The 13,181-nt window shown below is 43.1% G+C and overlaps 1 protein-coding gene across 4 annotated transcripts in view; it reads left to right on the plus strand.

Annotated features, from left to right (window-relative positions):
• Positions 1–251: 251 nt before the first annotated feature.
• Positions 252–13,181, plus strand: part of GRIK1 (glutamate ionotropic receptor kainate type subunit 1) — a 151,808-nt gene continuing 138,878 nt past the window's right edge. For all 4 annotated transcript variants that reach the window (XM_081907991.1, XM_081907993.1, XM_081907992.1 and 1 more), the window contains exon 1: positions 252–1,484. In XM_081907991.1, coding sequence (XP_081764117.1) covers positions 1,361–1,484 — 124 coding nt within the window. In that variant the 5' untranslated portion in view covers positions 252–1,360. The remainder of the gene's footprint in view (positions 1,485–13,181) is intronic.

A 13,181-nucleotide genomic window follows, 5' to 3' on the forward strand; every position in this document is an offset into this window, starting at 1 on the left:
CTCTGGCAAGTGAATGAGCCTTTCAGGTTTTCACTGTGATCGCGACATACCAGCATAAGGGAAGCAATAAAGTGAAGCCCGTCACAATTCTATAGCTGGGTTCAGGCCATACTTTTCAAGCACCGGGCTCCCCCTCCCAATCAGGACTCGCAGCTGATCCCTATATAAATGTATCCACGCAGCCCCTGCAGTTTTATTGAGGGCGTGGCTGCAGGCTCTGAGCCATTTACACGCCGGGAAGCTTGCTCGGGGAGGGAGAGTTTTTAGTCTCGCTGCTTAGCCCCGCAACCTCTAAGCTGCGTTTCCGAATCGGGTTGAGCCTGCCACTAGCGGCGAGCGAAAGGCACTCTGCACATGCTCAGCGGCGCTGTCTCCTCCGATCTCCTCACGCGCCGAGCTGAGTCTCAGCGGCCCCCGAGGGACCCCGGCTCCGTATAGTATTTAATTCGGTAGGCGAAGGCGACGAAGGGGCAGGAGAGACCTGCCAAGCGGGCGGGCCGGAGAGGAGCGCTGCGCCGTCTGACGTCACCAAAGGATTTTCGTTCACTTTCCGTCCAATTGATCGGCTTGGAGTTGACAGTGTCCCCTTTAATGAGCCCCGAGAGCGGCGCCGGCCAATGCGGAGAGGAGCTTGGCCGGGATCATCAGGCGGCGAGCAGAGACTCAATCAATGCTGGAGCGAAGGCGCCCAAAGTAGTTTAGTTTGTGCGGGGAAAGAGAGAGAGCGAGAGAGACGGAGGGAGAGAGGCAGGCGCGCACGGAGAAGCTGCGCCTCGGTCCCCGCTCGCATCTGCTGGAGATCCGCCTCAGCCGGGGGACCTTCCCGCTTCCCCTCTCGCTCCAGCCCGGATCTTTCCCCCGCTCGCGCGCCTTTTCTCCCGAGGGACACTTTGGCACTTGGCGGCAGGTCTCATGAGGGAGCCGCGTCGCCGGCCATTTCGAGCGGCAACTTTCCAACCTCACCAACCGCTTCGCTGATCTCTGCGAGGAAATCTTCCTTCCCCACCACACACACACTTAGCATCCCCGGCGGCTGTTGGATGCAGAGGGGTAGCGTGATGGACTAAAAGGGGGAGAAAGCGGGGGGTGGGAGACGACGGGAAGGATCGTAGTGGATCCCCTCAAGCAGCAAGATCGGCAGATCTTCATGGTGTAAATATAACCCTCACACACACCGCGATCCGACCCCCTGCACCCCGCAAGCACCCACCACGCCGCTCCTTACCAGGATGAAACAAAACCCCGAGCAAGAATGAGGGATCGCGATCCTGCTCGAGTGGGAGCAGCAGCTTCTGCATGAGGGGCGAGCAGAAGCGGAGCCGAGAGGCTGAAGCATGAATCCAGGCGAGGAGTGAAGAAGATGGAGAGACCCCTTTGCTGCGAGCCGAGGCACTCCGCGATGGAGGCCGGCGCAGGACTCTTCTTCCTCCTGCTCTACCTTTGCCTAGGCGTCCCCCAGACTTCCCAGCAAGTGCTCCGGATCGGTGAGTGCCGGGCGAGAGGGGGGCGGGGGCCCGGAACGGCGGGGCTGGGCTGTGCATTTGTTTCACATAGGGGAAATCTGCCTTGCTGGCTTTTAGGCACGAAATACATCCCTCCCCCCCTTTAAAATAACAAATCGCACGCACAGGGATGAAAATGGGGTAAGGCATCCCCGCCCCATAACCACGCTGTGAGAAAAATCAGCCGGCAGTAATTCTTCTATGCATGTATTTCTATGTGTGTGTGTGTGTCTATATCCTTCACATGACTTGGAAAGCTTGACTTATTACCTGCTGAAGCGCTTGCCCAGGTCCGCAGTGTGCGGTGGTGACTGGGCACACTCGTAGCCCCGGGCTGCTGAGAGGCTGGCTGGCTGCAGTGCACGCAACTGACCTCTTGCCTCCCCCCCCCCCCAACTCTGGTCGGTCCCTGTTCCTGGGGAGGTGTTTGTGTCGCCTATGGATTGCCTCCTGGCTTTCTCTTTCTCTTTCCTCGTGTTTCTTGGATCAGTAGCACTCTCCCCCACTTTTCCAAATGCAGCTACTGTACTCAGAAGGTCTGAGAAATAGACAGAACGAGCAAAAGAAGTTTGGTTGGTTGTGTGCAGCGTGTGTGGGGTTTCTTAAGGTGAGTTGCACTCTTCAGCACTCAGTCCTCAAAAAGGAACGGTTTTGTTCCCCTTTAGGGTGCCCTTTTCAGGTTATCTTTGGTTTGGAAACTACTACGTCTGGATTTCTACCCCCACCCCTTGCATTTGCAAGAATGGAGCAGTAAGGGGTTAATTTCCCTGCCCCCCCCTCACCCATTGAATTCCAAGTGTTTGTGTGGAAGTGTGTTTATGTGTATGAGAGCAAGTAGGTTAGAGGATGTTAGTTTACATTAATTCCAAGTCAGCTATGTTCTGGTGGTTCCATTCAGTCTAACTCGCTTGAAACCGATGTGTTGAAGTGCTCACACTTCACATCAAGTTGTTTGGGGTGTCAAACTAGGGAAATGTTGGCGGCTTCTCCCTATTTAACAAAGCACAACCTTAAATAAAAGATACAGCATTTAAAACACTTGCTGACAGGACATTTGAAGCTAGTGTGGTTATTCTTTGTAAAAAAATAATAATAATGGCACCCAAGAAACAGTGTGACTTGATGACTTCAAGAGCCAAGCCAGAAAGTGTTTCTTTGAATCTGAACGAAGAGTTGGAGCTAAAAATTGTACAGTTTTGTTGATCCATTGGCGTGATGGTGTGTCAGTTTTTTCCCCCACACTGATACTGATTACTTGGTAGAAATACACCACAAAGGCTGCACATGTGTGCAGTTTACTGGAGAGAGAATTAAAGGGAAAACTTTGCTCCATGGAAACCAGGCAAAGTTCAGAGGAAGTGTTTCTTCCCACAGTGGGCTTCTTGTGTCAGTCAAGTGAGACAGTGAATACCAAGTATCAAAAGAAACGGAAGCAGACACTGGGGAAAAGCAACAAGAAGAATACATGACTCAAGCAGGATTCCCAAACATGTTTCCTTTTGCTGACTGAACTTGCATAGCGAAGTGGCTAACAGATGCATGTTAAGTTTGTCCTTTAACCAGGAAACTTTGAGACCATCTCAGAGATTTAATGCTTTGTAACTGTGAAGAAAGGCCTATTAAATGGAAAGGAATTCAGTTATATCCATAGGCATATGGCTGTATAATTTGAATTAAGCTCCAGGAAAAATTGTTCTCATGCTGATAGGATCTCTCTCCTACAAAACAGGCAAGATGTTCCTTGCAAGTCAAGTGGGACTTGATGATGCTGGGTATTTCATATCTTTCTTTTGTGAGTACGTAACAGTTTTTTGTATAGGAAAATGCCTATATCTCATCCAGTCTGAATAGTGCTTTATAACATGAGAGCACAGTGCAATAGCAATATAATAAAGGGAAAAAATGCTGCAGGGACATATGCATTAAAAATTAAAAGCAGCAATAATCCTTCTTCCATAATGCTTCTGTGAACCTCTGAGACCTCTGGGTACAGGGCGGTATATAAATTCAATAAATAAGAATAAGAATGTTTCTGAGATCAGCCATGGGAAACTATCCACACCAGACATGCAAACATAAATAATGGAAAGAGCCCCATAATATGCCAAAGGGTTATCTTGGATGTTGTTCCTGAAAGGCCTTCACTTGCATCCTATCTAACATTGATCCTGAGAACTCATATGCACTCTACCTACATGAATAATCCTTGTAAAGTCAATGAGCTCCCCTTTGTGATTAAATGGAAGCTTGATGCGTAATGGGAATATGTTCAACAGTGTGTGAGCTGCTTTAGAGAATGCACATCAAGAGGGGCTTAGGATGCAATCTCGGAACTAGTTACACTTAATTATTGCACTGAATTTGTGGTGGAAACCAATATCAGATTATGGAAGATGAAAATGGCAGCCCAGCAGCCCTAATTCAGCTTAAATTGCTGTGCTGCATCTGAAGCCTGCTTTCATTCTTAAGAAGCATTCTTAGCTTGCTAGCTGGAAAATCTGTCCTTTTTTTCGTGTAGTAATGCACAATTAACACTGACCCTTATGGTTTCTATAGGGCTATATTGTGCAAGAAGGCAGAAAGGGGCTCTGTGTTCTTCCTGTTCTTCTTCTATCCACTCAAGAATGATACAAAGACCCTGCTATGGCTCATCTGTGCTACACAAAAATTATGGGAGAAACATTGGAACATGAACCTTTGTAGCAACTTAAGTTAGGGTCCCAGGGTTGCACTAACTCTTCTGATGTAGCACTAAAGTAAGGAGCTATCAGGATGATAGCTTGAATCTCTGCACTCCAGAACCTAGAAAGAAGCATGGACATAATACAAAACCATAGTCTAGTGTTGCATCACAAGCTTGCTCCCCCATTCCTTCTCGCTCTTCAGTGTGGCTGTGAGAAGATGATGGGAAACGTCCACTTCCATTTACAACTATACATAATTTGTTTTGTCCATATAAGAACAAACTCTGGTTGTTTTAAAGCATGATTTGTCCAAGCAAACTGAGAGCAAACAATAGTTTCCGATCCTGGCTTCAGATAATCCTAGGGATAGGAAACTTATAGCCCACCAGATGTGTTGCACTCTAACTCCCATCGGCTCCAGCCAGTATGTTCAACAGTCAATGATGACGATTTGTTGTACAGCAGCATCTGCAGAGATGAGCCATAGTGAAAACTAACCAAATTCCCAGTTAAAATAAAATGATAATCAGCAGTTGGTTGAAAACAGAAGCAGATGCTTATAATCTCTTCTTGGCCAGATCAGATGAAGAGTGCTGAGTGGGGGTTTGGGGTAGGGAATATACTTGTGTACCTCACTAAAAGGTGTATTGTGCCGAATTTCTCAAGACTGTACACCACAGCATGACATCATATGGTTAGTAACGTAGCAGGAATTAGTCTACTATAGGAGTACTTTGCTGTTAAGCTCAGTCAGGTATGGAAACTGACAGCATTAACAGATGGGAACATCTTCTTCCCCAAACTGACAAGGGGAATTTCAGAGAGTGAGCTTCATAGCTTCCATTTCCCCTCATATGATGAATTCTTGTGAGTTTGTCCTATTGTATTTCTTAAGAAGGGATATCTCTTCCTGTTCTTTGACACATGGCAGACCAGGCTCCAGTGCAGAAACTGTCCATACATTCAACAATTGATTGTTGTTCCATTTATCTGCATCATCTTGAACCAAAGTACTTATTCCCAAATACTGTAAGTTTTTTAAAACTGCAAACAAAGGTAGAGCAAGCATTGCTGCAATTGGGTTTCAGTTGGTGGAAGGTGTATTAGCTGCACTTCCAATGTTGCAATTTTGACCATGCTGCTGTTGCCATGTCATTATTACTTATTAGAAACTGGTCTTGGCTTTTAACTTCAGGAGCTGGTTTTGAATTATCTGCACCCATGAAAAGATACAGCTGCATGCTTTGATTCTCTCCTAGAAAAAAATAGTTTCTTTTTATCTTTATTTTCTTATTACACTGAAAATATATGTTCTCCTGTCTATATTGATTAATAAATCTCTTCTTATTTAAGTGAGTCTGTTTTCTGCCAGAATCCACTTAGCAGGATTTGCTAAAGATTGCAATTATGTCTCTTGCTTGGTTAAGCTCCTGGGAAAGTGTTCATTTGGGAATGTGGTGTGGAAAGGAATTGAAAGGCCTGTAGCACAATGCTGTGCATGTTTAATCTGAAGTAAGTCCCTATGTTTCATAGGTTCAATCCTAGGTTCATTGAGATTTACAGAGTGACAGGGATAACACTCAGCAATAAGGCAAAGATCTGCAATCTGAATAAATTACTATCAGTTGGTGACATCAGGGCCATGTTGGTGTGAAATAAATAACCTCTGAGGATATTGACATTATTCAAAGTGTCTGTATGATGAGTTTAGTATCAGAGTTAAAACTGAGATCAGTGTTCAAGTTACCAATGACACCTAGGTGTTCAGGGCTAAAGTGAGGACTAAGCAGCCTCCAAAACAGCTCATTTCTATGCCACATACATTTGCATAATGTCTACATGCCTTATTCTACCACTAGAACTTCTGTTACACCTGTGAGTGCTTTGATGACTCGCCATTGTACCAACCAGGCAGAGGGCCTTCTTGGCAGTGGCACCCTTCCTGTGGAACGCCCTCCCACCAGATATCAGGGAATTAAACAACTTTTAGAAAACATCTGAAGGGAGCTGTGTTCAGGGAAGTTTTTTATGTCTGATATTTTATTATTTTTTCTATATTGCTGGAAGCTGCCCAGAGTGACTGGGGAAACCCAGCCAAATGGGCGGGGTATAAACAATAAAAATAACAATAATTTCACAAATGCCTATTGGCAGGTGTTTATGACATCATAGAAAGCACTAATAACTTATCCCCGCCCATACTATATCCTCTCTAGGTATTCAGTATCAGACCTCATAGACTGGAGTTGGCAAACTCCATCCACACTCTAACCATGTTCATTTGAATGTCTGCAAAGGCCCTGGATGTATGACTGTATGTATGTAGAGCTAGCTATATGTAACCAAGAACTCGGCAAATGGTTGCTTCTGTTTCCCCGAGGAGCCTGAGAGATGGGTGATTTGTCAACATCAGCAACTGAGCCCACAGCTATGCAATGATTTCTACTCAAATCTCTTAATGTCCAGTTTTCTCTTATTCAACAAGACTGGCTCCATCAATGTGGAAACTACTATTGACTTCAGTTGAATTGTACTTATACTGGTTTATAAAAAAAACAACTACTGAAGTGCAATTATTAAGGATGACTAACTTGAGAAAGAGGTTAACTTAATATGAATATTGTCATAGGAGGTGGTGAGATGATGCAAAGTTCTTAAGGTAGTGTCAATTATTGTTCTTATCCTTGGTTTAATTTTTGGGAAATTTCATACCCATTTTTCTAAGCACTAAGTCAGTGCAGTATACACTGAATAAAAACTTAACGGAAATGAAAGGTTCAATTGTGTGATGCAGTCTCAAAGTACTATACCCCCAATTTACTGGGAAGTTGTCCTGTACAAGTCCTATTGAAGTGAATTTGTAAAACTCCCATTCATTTCAAAGACGACTGATGCAGGCAGCTTCTTCTGAAAACCTTACTGAAATGGAAGAAAATTGCACTGGAATAGAGGATCAGAAACTTACTTCCTCTATACATAAAGAATGAACTGGCTTTTTGACAATATAACATTTTGATTTCAGTGGGTTGCTGACTTTATGATTTCCAAGAACATGTTACAAAAGCCTTTCCTTTGATGTATGTGCTTGCAATGCACTCCACAGTAATAGCAGAAATGTTATCTTTATATGCACACACACTCATGTGTATTACCAAAAAAAGAGAGACCAAGTTCATGAACCCAATACATTTGATTTGATATCCAAGAATTTTCATTTTCTGTAGTGAGAAGAACATCAAGACTTTATCAAACAGTTCATGAGGCTTTGATGAGATTAACTAGTGGATGATACAACCTGACCCCTCAAAGTGGAAATGTACATGCAGAGCTCATGTCACAAAGCTCCAGCTGTTGCGGTCTTTGGATAAGAAGATGTCGACCGTAGTCCCCTTGTCTGAGTGGGGCCACTCTTTCATTTCTCTGTCATCACTGTTCATCAATTTGCCCTCTCCCTTGGCCTCCATCTGTAGAGCTGTTCCAAAGGAGAGGACAAGGTGGGTGGAAGCAATTCCTCCTCTGTTCGCTTCTCACTTGTTTAGAAGGGCCAGATGAATCAGTAGTGATAGGAAGGATATTGTACAATACATCAAAAATAAAATAAGCAAGAAAATACAATTAAAAACCATGCAGCATCTAGCACAACGTATTACAATTGCTAGAGCAGGGAGAAAAACCATTAAGTGGTCCACCAAGATGCTCAGCAATTTTCAAGGCATGTTTGAGAACTAGGTGAACAGAGCATCCTTGAAAGGGGCTGGCTGGCACCCTGAACATGAACACTCCACTCTGCCGTATAACATTTTTTGCAGGCCCAACTTGACTACAACGACGTTCACTCTTGCGCTTTTTCACTGATTAATGCCAACATGTTAATCAATCTTGCAAGAGGCATCTTATTACAGTTTTATATATGTGTGTGAGAATTAGTGCCTTTATCATTACCGTCTTAAAACCCATGGTTACAAATATATATTTACACCAGATAAATAAAAGGCAAATGTCCTGAAAATATAGTAAACACATATATTTATCAGTTATGTGAATTGATACTGATTGATAGCTTTTCTTGTACCAGAATGCAAACATCCGTTTAGCCAAATGAGGATATGATGATGCAGGGATTAGAAAACGCCTGCTGCATCACATTTGATTATTCTAGGATATCTGCTTTTGAATGAGCAGGAAGAAAAATGCCACATTCTCTTGAAATCCATATGCAATCAAAGAGCTATGTTTTTCATTTTCAGACAAAAAGTGGCAATCTGAGTTTTATATTCCAGAGTCCATCACCTGCAGGTTAATTGTGTTGTAATGTGTTTAATTTACAACATCTTCACTTAAATTACAAACCTGTTACAAAAGCCCATTGATTGACTATTACAGTTGTAAGATGAATAGTCATGTCACCAACAGCTTCCATTGAGACTCTGTGTAACCACTGTAAAAGAAATACATTTTGTTATCAGCCACATATATTCCAGTCCAGCAGACAAAGTGGTATTCTCTATGGAGCAAGTATGACTGCACAATTCCAGTCCCCTTACTGGCAAACACACACTTGCACTCCTCAGTTTCAGAAGCTGCTGCAGTTCTTGCAGGAGGAAGTTCTCCTGTTTGCCTACTACTGGAAGAGAGCCTGGAGATGCCTATTTGTACCACGCCCAGGCTAGGGATGCCCATCTGAAGGACTCCATTTGGAATCTTGCCTTCACCTTTGTTTGGGTACAACAGTATATCTTTCTCCTGTGTAGATTAGGTTACCTCAAGTGGAATTCCAGCAGTCAGAAATTGAGCCCCCCTCCCCTCAAATATGTTGTTCACATGTGTTCTATTTTAGACTCCATAATATACAGCTGGGCAATACATTTAAGAGGGAAACCCCAAATGTGACTGTTTTAGAGACAGATTACCAGCTGTTGTGATGCTCAACTGTAGGTAAGCTAGAAAACCAGCAGTGTAAGGTGCAACTAAGGCACTAGTCTCCAGGTCTGGTTCCTTAGGGGAATCTACTATGCAAAGAGAAGAGAGCAGAGGGAATCGTCTGGGCATGCAAGATGCAAACAAACTGTTGCCCTGGCAAACCCAAATCTGACATGGAAGATTTTATCACCCTTTCAGGTCAGGAAAAAACTCCTTTGGTTGGAAGAATTAATATGGAGCCTGAGACAACTTAATAAATGCTGGGAGCCCTTTCATCAGCAACTCTGAGTGGCTTGGCACAAGGACAAGGGAACATAGAACCAGAGGTTCAAGTCTCTAGCTCCAGAGACTCCTGTAACTGTTGTTATGGATCACCCTGAATATAAATAGAAGCGACATTTTTATTTAAAATGTATGTATACAGCCCTTCATTCTATTCAGAATTTCAAAGCACGGTCTCATCTATTTAGTAGTAGTAGTATTAACCTCAATTTTTATCCTGGCCTTCCCAAGGAGGCAGTTGTGCAACATCATAAATAAAGCAATATTTTTTAAAATGGAATTAAACACTAAAAACATATTTTCATTATATATACATAGTTGCTGAGCATACCAATTGCCTGGATGCAGAGAAATGCTTTCAGGCAACATATAAATGATGGCAGTATGGGGGACAGCATCACTTCAGTAGGGAGGGAATTTCATAATCAGGATGCTGCTCTATGGGCTATACCTACCACCAAAGTTGGGTTAAACATAACAGGAAAGTGAGGGGTGCAGGTGAAGAGCCCTCCTAAGTACTTTAAAGCATTTGGTAGCAATATGCTAGGATAAACAAAAGTGTTTTAGCTTGGCGTAGAAAAGCTTCCAATGTGTGAAACCAGGTGAGCCTTTAGCAGGGATGGAGACCTCTGGCTGGATGGCTGGGTGGGTGGATGGAGGCAACTCCTAACACCCTGGACCACTCTCTCCACTCCTGCTTTAAAGAATACATTTGTCTTGGCTATTCTAGAGCTTTGGTTCTAAGCAGCTGAGGGCTATGTGAAATTCTATGACGGGCAAAAAGTTGGTTGGGACACTGGCTCCCTCTGTTGCTCCTTCCTACATTCTGCTATCTTATATAACACTAATGTGAATTACATATCAGCTAAAGCTGAGTGCCAATGGACACTACAGCTTCAGCATAATGGTGAAGAGGCAACTCCCATATGCTACTATTGAAAGCTTGCATTGAAATTGTGTGCTCTGCTGCCAATGTGCATAGGATTAGACTTTAAAAGCCGCACTATATCAAATATGTTTGTATTTTCCAGAGGGGATAACTGCTACATTAATAGTTAGCTTCTCTAGTTATTTTTCAATTTTGGTTTGCTTTTCCGATTCTTACTGTGCCTACTAGTCACTTCAGGGGATTAGAATATTCATCTCTGATATTTTCTATGCAACTCTCCGGAAGCCAGCAAAACTGGAAATGTCTTCATTTGTAACTGTTCCTGTTTCTTATAATTTGAATATGGTGCCTGATATTCTTTCATTACCTGCACTTTAGATCAGTTCACATAATATTTAGTCATCTTCCACTTATTTATATAACTTTTTAAAAAGTTGGTCTCAAAGCAGTTAATAGAAAAAAAGAAAATAAATATATTAATAGCACAATGATGGATGGAAGGCTTAATGTTTACTAAGTACTGACTCTTGATATAAAAGCTTTTTTTTATTGCATTGTCAGAAAAATTCGCACAGCGGCTGAAGCTTTGTGGAGGAAAGGCAGAATCAGAGTCCATTCTGGCAGTTTGGTGGGACATTGTCACAAAAGTGACTAAAAACAGATATACCCATTATGCCCCTGCTCAATATGAGTCTTTCTGCAAAACCTCCGTTCCTCCTAGTTTATCTGACATGCTCTTTCTTTCCTCCCTTCCTCTGCTAGTCTGAGTACCTGAAAAGACAAAGGAGACAATTGATTTGATGGTGGGGTTTGTTGTTGCTTTGTTCTTTTCCTTTGTTGTATTCTTACTGTCTGTAAATGATTCCCCTTCCCCCACAGTAACCACAATACATAATAAAAGAAATGATATAACCACTATGTAATAGTGACAAACATGGCCAAAACATCCAGGTAAAAGCCCTCTCTTTTGTCCAAGACTCTTACAGTCACCCCAGCCCTCAGCTCACTGGAAATATCAACCCTAGCTTCAAAGAGAAAGCAAAGCCACCACAAGGAATTTCAGATAGCCTACCTTCCAAAAACAGAGACTCTTCTTTCACCAGAATCCCATGTCCTGAGCCAAGAAAGGTCACTCACTATCATGTACACTATCATGTTCCAGTTCCCTCATGAATCTCCTCTTTCCCCCCAGCAAATTGTGTAATGGTGGGCAATGACAGCAGCTCCCATGATTATGGCATTAGCCTCTCGGCCAACACAAGGATGGCTGGCTTAACTGAGCAAGCATACCAACCGGCAGCCGAGGCCCATCGTGTTTTGTCACCTGAGGTGAAATGGGAATGCACAATGCTCCATGATCATCTATTCCGTCCGCAGTTCTCCCACTTCCGCTGGAATGCCACCCCTTTTGCCAATCTTGCTAAGAGCCAGGGCAGTTCGGAAGGTGTTGTCACCTGTCGTGCACAGGAACAGCCCCTCTCATCAAACTCAGTGAGAGCTTGGGCACTCCAGAAGATGGAAGCAGTGGGGAAGGCAGGGTGCCACCTCTTGTGCTTCTACCACCTGAGGCGGGTGCTTCACCCTGTCTCATCAGTGGGCTGGCTGTCCCAACTAGTTCCATGATTTGGTGTAGGCTCACCCATCAGTACTACTTAAATAATGTCTTGAGCCAGGTACCAGGGCTGATCTGAGGAATTGCTGCACACTATTTTGTCTAACAGTTGTGTTTGACCACATGAATATGTGTCCTCCTGCCCAGGTATATTCAGAACTGGCCATGAAGGTGTATTGCAATAATAAAATACACTGGAAATATTGGGTGAGAAATCAGGCCTCTGCTTTTCTCTCTGTTTGCACCAGGATGTAAACAGCATCCAGCAATTTCTGGCTCTGACAGATTCCATTCTTTGCTATAGTTTCATAGCAGTCAATCAGAAGACTTGGTGCTTTAGGAAATTCTGATGTGAGAGAGGTCTTTCTTCAGGTAATTTGCTTACTTGAGCTTGTAATTTTATTTCGGCATAAAAATGAATGAATCAAAGAATTGGCAAGATGTTATTCCTTGGAGGTTTGTGCCTTGCTCTGCTGTGGTATTGAAACATGGGTGAATTTCAAAAGGCAACCACTTAGATTCCAATTAAATCCAAATGGTCAGTAATTAGCTCTTGTTTTAAAGCCTCTCAGGAATTCTAAAAGAAACAATCTTCAGAAGGAGCAGCAATTAGGGAATGATGCTAGATTATGCTTAAATTCCTTTAAATTGCATTAAAACTTGAATTCTTCCTGAAAGATAGAAACTATTTCAATAACTGCAAAATATATGGATAGGAGCAAAATATATAATTGTTTGCAATGTGCATTCAGATTTATAAAAGATAATCTGAATACTAAATGGCATACAGAACTGAAAATTTCTTGTTCTCAGTGGCTCACACTATAGTCAATGCCTTTGCTGCAACATTAAGGCACAAATGTTTGTCCTGCAAACTCCATGAGCCATTAATTAATGCACAATTAAATTCCTCACCTTACAAATGACTCATATTAAATAAAGGTTGAAAACTGCCCAATTTCTTGCCATTTCCACCCTAATAATAATAATAATAATAATAATAATAATAATAATAATAATTTATTATTTATACCCCGCCCATCTGGCTGGGCCTCCCCAGCCACTCTGGGCGGCTTCCATAGAAACCAAAAATACAGTAAAATATCACACGTTAAAAACTTCCCTGAACAGGGCTGCCTTAAGATGTCTTCTGAATGTCAGGTTGTTTATCGCTTTCACATCTGCTGGAAGGGCGTTCCACAGGGCGGGCGCCACTACCGAGAAGGCCCTCTGCCTGGTTCCCTGTAGCTTTGCTTCTTGCAATGAGGGAACCGCCAGAAGGCCCTCGGCGC

The sequence above is a fragment of the Podarcis melisellensis genome (assembly GCF_964234715.1).
Source record: "Podarcis melisellensis genome assembly, chromosome: 4".
NCBI classification, from domain to species: Eukaryota; Metazoa; Chordata; class Lepidosauria; order Squamata; family Lacertidae; genus Podarcis; species Podarcis melisellensis.